The 9,361-nt window shown below is 41.5% G+C and overlaps 1 protein-coding gene across 2 annotated transcripts in view; it reads right to left on the reverse strand.

Moving 5' to 3' along the window:
* Positions 1–7,176: 7,176 nt before the first annotated feature.
* LOC104936343 (polyadenylate-binding protein 1) overlaps positions 7,177–9,361 on the reverse strand; it is a 6,676-nt gene continuing 4,491 nt past the window's right edge. For both annotated transcript variants that reach the window (XM_010752376.3, XM_010752368.3), the window contains exons 9-15: positions 9,095–9,185; positions 8,816–8,938; positions 8,558–8,700; positions 8,263–8,347; positions 7,969–8,099; positions 7,664–7,754; positions 7,177–7,538 (exon numbers count right to left, since the gene is read on the reverse strand). In XM_010752376.3, coding sequence (XP_010750678.1) covers positions 7,665–7,754; positions 7,969–8,099; positions 8,263–8,347; positions 8,558–8,700; positions 8,816–8,938; positions 9,095–9,185 — 663 coding nt within the window. In that variant the 3' untranslated portion in view covers positions 7,177–7,538; position 7,664. The remainder of the gene's footprint in view (positions 7,539–7,663; positions 7,755–7,968; positions 8,100–8,262; positions 8,348–8,557; positions 8,701–8,815; positions 8,939–9,094; positions 9,186–9,361) is intronic.

A 9,361-nucleotide genomic window follows, 5' to 3' on the forward strand; every position in this document is an offset into this window, starting at 1 on the left:
CCTTTGCACATGAGGCAGCTGCTCTACCAACTGAGCTAAACACTGCCCCCAGAGATGTACATTTTTTTGACACACTTTCATAAAGACCTCTACTCTGTACATCTCTCCGAACAGTGATTATTCAATCATTGCTTAACAAATATAAATGGTCATGGCAGGCCTGTCATGTTTTAGATTTCTCAGGAGACACTGATATGAGCACCACACATTATCCAGAGACTTAGGAGAGTAGGGTCATTTTTACCTTTTCCAAAAGCAAAAACACATGAGCAGAAGTGTAAGTGATGAATTAAACAGTATGTTCTTCTGTTCTAAAGGAAGTTGCCAAGATTTTGCATCCCTGGCTGACTAGCTTCCTACCTCCAGCTGTAAAACTTTGCATTTAGAGATGTCCTGAGCTGATCCACAGGATTGGTATCAGGTCAATCTAGGAATATTTTACTGGATCTGTATTGGCTGAAATCAAACTAAAAATCTGAACCATCTTTCCTGTACTCTGTGTTTTGTCCACCTCAGTCTGCTACAGATGTAGCACTGCTCTCTTTAATGACAGCTATCCCTACAATGCAAGCGCTGCTCTGTATGTGAAACTTAAGAGTGTGTGAATGTCATGTGTGTCAAGTTATTAGTGTGCATCTTGAGTGGCTAAGTTTAGATGCTGAGTTTGGGACATTCCACGGATTTGCTAAGCTACAATGCTAATTATCAAACGCAGTGTATAAGTATGGGTGTTGTAGCAGGCACTGACCATCGCTTTGATCGGCTGAGATGGTCACTGTGTCAGATTATGCTATCATGGAGTCATAAATGACTTGGACTAGAGACATGGCAGACTACATGTTGATCCAATCATAGCTTGCCGTTTTAGTGTGATGTCATCAGGAAGGAGATGCGCGAGTAGCAAATTCATATTTAAGGCACCTTTGAAGACTTTCAAACAAATCATTGGAAATCAATGAGTTTACCAAAGTTTCAATCAACCAACTCACCAAGATAACATTAATTGGCTAGCTACACTTGAGTCAATCTGCTAGCTAAAGCCAGTCTAGTCCATGTACAACTTAAACTGGTTGGATTTTTTGCAAACTGAGTGAACTAACATCCGTCTCTGCTGCTTCATCTTTGAAGGCTTTTATCGTGAAACATTTATAGGAACATGTTATGGAACACCACTTTGTCGACGCGATGGGTTCTTACATTTTATTTTGGCCAATGCGTTCCACCGCTTTGGCTCTCCACATGGACTGTTTAGCTGCACGTTACCTTAGCCAGTCCAAATGGAATTCGTTAAAACTGTTTGGACTACAAGTGGAACTAACCTTATTATGATTTCACACTGATATCATTGTGACCTGGATTAGTGCAGTGGTAAAATGGAAAGCTTGACAGAGCTTAGCAAACAGTCAAATTTAAAGAATCAAATTAAAGTTCATTAAAGTTGCTGACTGTAGTTTTAAATCTACATGCTGGTGAATGACACATCTTTATCGCTGTTCTGAGTTACTGAGCACTTCTGCATTGCAGTTCAGATGATATCCTTTTTGGGAGGAGTTGAGAGATGACTTGCAGTATGTGGCCCTTTATAAGATCTATGAATTTCCACTTGACAAACTACCAACCACCTCAGGAGTTAGTCTGAGTGATTAAACCGCCATCCAGCGTCAATAATGTGTACGTGGTTAAACCAGATGAGATCGGCGCCTGATCATCCAAGACGCATAGATGCATGTCACGATCAATGACGGCACCCTGATGTGTTGGCTAGGCCACCACCTAGCCTTGCAGCTGTGTTTACCATAGAGCAAGAGAGGGAGGTCACATGTGTGCCCTGACAAACACACACGCACAGAACACCGGTCAGGTTGCCATGCTGGGCTATTGACCTTTCTTTGGAAGAACACACAGGTCCGGACAACATGCTGCTAAGCCCAGGAAGGCCTCTGACACCCAAACACTGATGACTTTGGAGGGCAGCCTCAGCATTCATACAACACAATAAATGTGCTTTAAATACATTAATGGTGAGTTAATGGCTATTAGAAATTTGTAGTGCTGTACAAAGAAAAATGTGGAAATAATTCTCTACAGTTCATCCCCCTAATTGAAATAAATAAATAAATATAGTTTAATAGTAGTTTTTCTTACACTGTGTGTGTATTTAGGGGTCAGAAGATTGTGAATGTGTGGGGTGACAACTTGCTCAGTGGAGAAAACTCAAGTTAAAATAAAGATAATGAAATTTTTGAAAATGCCCATAAGCCTCAGCTAATTGGCATTGCTTTAGTAAATGGTAAATGGACTGTACTTATATAGCGCCTTTCTAGTCTTCCGACCACTCAAAGCGCTCTACACTACATATCTCATTCACCCCATTCACACACATTCATACACTGATGGCATTGGCTACCGTGCAAGGTGCCAACTGCTCATCAGTTTAAGGATTTAAGTATTCATAAGCATTCATACACCAATGGCACAGCCTTCGGGAGCAACTTGGGGTTCAGTATCTTGCCCAAGGACACTTCGGCATGCAGACCGGGGAGCCGGGGGATCGAACCGCTGATCATCTGATTAGTGGACGACACAGGCTCTGCCTGTGAGCCACAGCCGCCCCGCCCCTTTAGTAGCAGTCTGACTAAAAACAGATGACCGCTGACTGTGAAATTTATTACCTACATAAGCCAGGACCAGAAGGTCTTTCTAGAGAAGCCCTGCACGAGAAAGTGCAAGAAAGATTGAACTTCGCCGCTGCAGAGTGCTGTAAAATTTAAGGACCTTTGGTACCGTTGGAAACAGAATAACAGTGAAAAAGTCATTGGAGATGAACCACAAATAAGCTGCTACGCTGTGGGCAACACTGTGTAGTGAAAACATTACATTTGACCTCAAAACAGAGCACAGTTTCACATTCAACAATTTACATTAAAGCAATGTGCGTATGTACTATTTTATAAACCAGTCATGTTCCCATTACTTATGCATTTCATTACGGAAATATTATCATAATATTGTCAGCTATAAAGCCCTTAACATAAAGATAGCAAAATGTTACATCCTTGCCTAAATGACTGTGTCTGGACTGGACTGTGTTTCCCACACTACAGAGAAGCCAAAGGCAGTTTGTAACAGTTGCATAATACAGTGTACAAAACAGTGCATAATACTTCCCGGTTTTTGATATACTGCCTCGCGACCACCCGCAAACAGCAGTTACGGAGCTAATGCAGTGTGTGCCAAAACATATCAACCAAGTGTTCGGTCTTTCTTCAGCCAAGGATGATAAGCCAAGCAGAACAACTACACTGCAGGGCAGCTGGGAAAGTAAGACAGCGTTTCCACTCCACTGTATACACTGCATTTACTATACCCACACAGCTCACCTGCATAGTGAAAAGGCACTCTGAGCTTTCCTTTGAGATTTACGCTCGGTCTGATTAATGGTACAACATACATATGGTTTCAACTTAACTTAATGATGCTGATCAATTTGACCCAAGGGCCACTGTAGTTCGTCTCCCGGTGTTAGGATCTACTGTTATCAGTTACTAATTCATAGCTCTAATGCAATGTGCTTTATATCCAAAGAAGTGGCAGAAATCAAAAGGTCCTCTGCATATCACCTGACAAACCCACATGAATAAAATCTGCAAGGCAGTCTCTTGCCAGTTTTTCTATTTTCTGCGTTAAAAATGAGGCAGTAGCATGAAGCACCTAGCTCCTCATATGTGTCCCATCCACCACAAGCACACATCCCTGTTTGACTTCACCGTTGCTGTCTGTGTGACGGACACAGCGTTACCAAACACTATGAAATCACAACTTTCCTCTTGCCTGCTGCTTGTCATTAGCACATCAGTCCTGCAACCCCCAAGTTGAACACCCTGCTGCAGTACGTTGCTACATGTTGCTTGAAGACAACACAATATCATTAACTGACTACAAATCTGGCACTCCTGTATTGGTGAGCAGATGTTTTTATTTAAAAAGCACCGATGATGCCAACCGGCGTTACGTTATGTGCTGTTCTCTAATAACGTTAAACTGATAGCTCGGTTAGCTTCATTGTGTTTAATGTCAGTTTACGTCACCTCACAATTTATGACCATCTGGTTACACGTGTCCAGACAGAAAATAGGACACATGACGTTAACGAAATATAGCTACGAGCCACTGGAAATGCTCCACGGCTGTGCCTTACCGACGGCAACCAGAAAGCTAACTACCAAACACAGCGAGCGTTAGCAGCTGGCTAGCAAGGTTAGCTGGAGACGATGAGAACATACATACCGTCTGTTGCTGCTGACACTTGTTCCGCACACACTGGCGAAGACGAGAGGAAACGTTCCGCTTTCCAAAAACGATTTCAAGTGAATTAACCAGTGGTCCCGGTGCACTGCCGTGTATTACTTCCCCCACTGATACTGGCACTTCTTTTCCTCTGTCCTCGGTCCCACCTATCCGCTCCGTTTCGAACGACAACAGCTAGTACAGAGCCTGCTCTGTTGTTCGCTGCTCTCGTTCTAGCTCAGAAATTCAAATGATATCGCGAGATTTGAACCAAAGTTTCACAGGCCCAATGGTTTCCACCGTGGTCGAAGTGAAGCACCACACTTTGGCTCGTGTCATATTTTCCATTATAAATCAAATAAAATCAAATAAAACAGGAAGTTACTTGTAGGAAAAAAATCTAGTAAAATAAAAGTATGAGAACAGCCTGATGTCATCTTTAACTGTATAAACAGCTATATCATTTTCAACCATATAATTATCTATGTATTTCTTAAAGGCAATCAATAAATTGTAATATTAAGTCTATGAGTTCAAACTGAGTTGAATCCTCAGGCATGAAGATATTGTATATATGTTTATATTGCTTATATTTTAATTTAGTTTTTTTTTTAAATCTTCCTATATACATATATTTTTTTTTGTTTGTTTGTTTGTTTGTTTTATTCAGCGCCAACTACACCAAGTCCTTGTAAGTGCAAACCTACTTGGCAATAAACTTGATTCTGATTCTGATGAAGACATTTTGTCTAAGACTTTTGTATTGAATTACAACAAATATGGTGTACACTAGATTGCAATACATACATTAACGTCACACTAAGAAAACTCCCTTTTGATTTTCGCTTTGGTTTGGACCCACATGAGCAGACATTCATTCATACAGTACATGAAAGATGAAGTGGCAGACAGGGCAGCTCCAGACAGACAAATCTAATCCAAGCCATAGAGGATTACCAGATAGCTCTCTGTGTGTTTATCATTATTTAAAGAGACACAAGAGGAAATGACGAATGAGTTGATGGAATTTTACAGCTCTGATCATTCCTGCCACTCACACATTCACAGACGTGTCACAAACACTCTGTTTACTTGTGACAAGCATTCCTTTCAGCAAAAGCCTGATCAGGGAAGAAAGCTGACCAAAACAAGTAACAGCCTGAACCAGACTGTGGAAATCACGTGATAGCAGGAATCTAAGGTAAGCTGAGTGTTCCTTAACAAATGAGTGCAGGTCAGAACGTGCACATAACATACACATACATGCATCCTGTAGTTACCAAAGTATGCATGTAAACAAGTCCTAAATCCTACACAACACAGGATCACATCATGGGAACCAAACTCCTCTGATAACAGAAGAGGCAAACACAGTACAAAAAGATATGAGCAATCATAAAAGTCAAAGCTGGATAATCCTATGAAATCCCTGTGGAAATTTGTTTTGAGTCAGCCATGTGCTGTAGGTTTTCAAATATGTTCTGGTCCAGCTTAAACAAGGGCTGATCTTGAGCCTGTGAGTGTTTGTGTTGGAGTGTCAGGGGAGACATTCAAGGAGCCTGCAGTCTCTATAAAGTTAAGACACTGTGGCGGTATATTTAATGGGTTTTTGGTCCAATAATACAATGACGTCAGTAAAGTAAGCCTTGGAGATGTGATAAAAGCACACAGTCCAACTTAAAAGGAATTTCTAATGATGATCAGTTGGAGAGTGTACACTCAAGGCTGATTCCTGATCTTCTGCTCACCTGATTAGGTTGACACCATATTAATGCTTCCCACAAATTTGAGAAGAAACAGAAGGTAGTGTCTGTCTGCTCCGCTGTGATGTTGACACATAGATTTTGTTAGCTCTAAGACAATGTACATGGTTCTTTTCGGCTCACATAAGAAGGATTATATGTTTGAAGGAGGGGAAATGTCATCTTCCCCGCTATTAAACATAAGCCGGGGTACATTTTAAGTTTGAGAAAGTAAACAGAATTGGCACAGTGGGAAAACTATAGAGGGTGTGAGAGATAGAACAGATGACAGTCATAAATGTAAACAGAAGGCAGAGAACACTTGCCAGCTGTGGGGTACAGTGCCATTTCTTATTACAGCAAGGACAGAGCACGGCTCCAACCATTCTCCAAGCCTCTGTGATTTTGAACAGAGATCGCAAAGTGAGCAGACATTTCTAAAATCTAAACGTCTGTTGATCCCGCATTTCTCAAATCAACATGTCACATAACTAAATGTCACATAACTAAATGATTCATCACTGTAGAACACCAACATAATCCAAGTGACAGTGGTACAAGATGAAAATATATTCAGTCAGTTTGTCTATATTATCAAAGTGGCACAGTGCTTCACTGTGAGCTGTTGCCACTCGTCACTCATTTGTGCAAAGCTATCAGACATTCTGTGAATATAAAATATCACTGATGCAGATCAGAGCTGCACTGAGTGCATTTTACCATAGTGGTTTTCTGTCAGCAGTACGCAGTCAATAACAAAAAATATATCCACATCTTACTGCACATCATACAGTATGCCCAGATATCTACTCTAAGAAATTCAAAGAGTCTTGAGCTGTAAATCAGATACTGTACAAATAAAGTACAGATAAGAAAGTCAAACAAAGAATCAGGCACACAATATCCACTGATCAGAGTAAATGTTTGCTATCTGCTGAATAACAGTGACCCCTGGTGGATATGACTAACAGTATGACTGCAAACACAAACTCAGAAAATCATCTCTTGCACAGCTCAATGTAATCAATCTGACAGACTTCTGTTGAACATGCAACACTTATACTGATGTTAAAAGTTTAATTATGACTAAGATTTATACGTAGTAAAACTCATGGGAACAATATCACTGAAATGAAAGAGGCAAAAATTTTGAATGAGAATTTATTACAGCCAGCAGTTTACAATACAAATCACCCTTCAAAATGCTCAGCTCCCATCTTCCTGAACATGGCTGATATTCCGAGCACTGACACAGTAAAATGACATAAAACAGGAATGCATTCAAATTTATAATCTCAATTTTCTCTATTTTGCTTTTTTTTTTCAACAAATTTTTCTTTATGATCAAGGTCTAGTCAAACCATTCCTAGACCTGGCAGAGTCTATTGTTTTCTTCTTTTTTTAAGAAATGATTTATCATTTTGCGATGTTTTCAGAGTTTTAGGTTTTTCAATGTTTAAGTTTTTTTTCTCTTTTTCCATCGGTGAAGCAGGTTTCAAAATGCTCAATCTGCAAGACAAAAACGAAAATGAAAATATTAATTCTACGGCTGTAGTTTATTTACTGACATCTGTTATCGATTTCCATACATCTGTTACCCCAAGCATAATGTGAAATAACGCGCACACACACACCTTAGACGCTGGGAACACCAGCAGGGGTGGTGGACTTCTGAGCAGCCTCCTTGGCCTGGTGGGCCTGAAGCACAGCAACAGCCTCATCCACCTAAAAACAGAACACTTAATGAACCACTGCATATGAAGCATTACTGCTGAACTCATTCAAGCAGCGATTAAGTCAGCATGATCCGATAATCCATTCAGTCCTGCCTTGTGAAGACGCTGCTAGCAACCAGATACATTCAGAGGGACAAATGTTTATGATAATGCCAAAGGGGGAAAAAAAAATCATCTCAGTAACAGATTAGCCATTAACTGACCTTCGAGCGCAGCGATTCAGGGGACTCGAGCATGTGGAGAAGCTCGGAGTTGTCGATCTCAAGCAGCATACCCGTGATCTTGCCTGCCAGGCTGGGGTGCATGTTCTGGATCAGGGGGAACAGACGCTCACCTGAAGGAAGAAGAACAATCAACAAATATTATAAGTACAACACCAAACTTATTGTGTCAATTAAGGTGGCATAAAGAAAGAATTCTGCTGATTTCTAAATGCATTTAAGAAAGCGGCCTGTTCAAGTCAGTCCATATTAAATCGTAGCAAACACTGCACTAACCCAGCATCTGCTTCTGTTCCTGAGGCGGGGCAGCAGCCAGCATGGAGGCAGTCAGGGGCTCCTGTCCTTGGACATGGACAGCAGGCTATGGAAGGAAACAAAAGTTCAGTTTAGGAACAAATTCTACTGTTAAAATGACTGTGCAGCTACTAATGATGAAACACAATAGGTTTCTATAAAACATGAACAACTAGTGCTGTGTATTTATTGATTGTATTTTGGCAGATCTGGATGCCATAAACAAGAATCTGAGAAATGTTTCAATAAACCACGCTGTAGTCGATGGAATTCGTACCTGCTGCATGGTGACCTGTGGTTGGGAGGCCATGTGCTGCTGGGGGTTGCGCACACCAGCAGCATATTTGTATTGGGGCATGGTGCGCACTGGAGCGGCGGCTGATGCAGCACCGGCAGGGCGCTGACCGAGGGCCTGGGTTGCTGAGGTGGGAACGGTGAAACAGACACGTCATCAAAAATGCATCAAGTGACCGACGAGCAGCAATACAAGAACAAAACATATCACACTGTGTGTTCTACAAGTTCAAATACTCACGCATGCGCTGGGAAGCCATCATGCGTGGGACCTGGGTGTTGGCTGTGGTGGTGGGACGAATGGTGTTGAAGGTCTGGGGCCTTGGAGCTGATGGGCGCATAGCGTTGGGCATGTTCTGGAAGTCTGGAGGAAGAAAGCAACGTGACACATTAGAACTCAATTTTCTGGAGCTGGTAACCAATCAATTTAAAATCAGTCTGGATTCTAGTTAACAGGGATGACCAAACTACTCATTTGTCATCATCACATGAAATCATGGAAGTTTGTCTCTATACTTACGCTGAGGACGCACTCCCTGAGTAGCCCAACGGGGGCTGGGGCGGAGCTGGGCCAGCTGGTTGGCGGAGTAGTATGCAGCACGGTTTTGGGCCTGGGAAGAAGGAGACAGGCATCATTACTGCCAAGAAACATTATTTTCCTATTTCCATGTCCCTACAAGTTACAGAAATTGCTCACACCATCAATTCCAATTTCAAACAGTACACATTTAAATGTGCAGCATGATTATATAAACATTAGTGCTGTCAAAATTAACGCGTTAATTTT

This window comes from Larimichthys crocea, chromosome XIII, assembly GCF_000972845.2.
Source record: "Larimichthys crocea isolate SSNF chromosome XIII, L_crocea_2.0, whole genome shotgun sequence".
Classification (NCBI taxonomy): Eukaryota; Metazoa; Chordata; class Actinopteri; family Sciaenidae; genus Larimichthys; species Larimichthys crocea.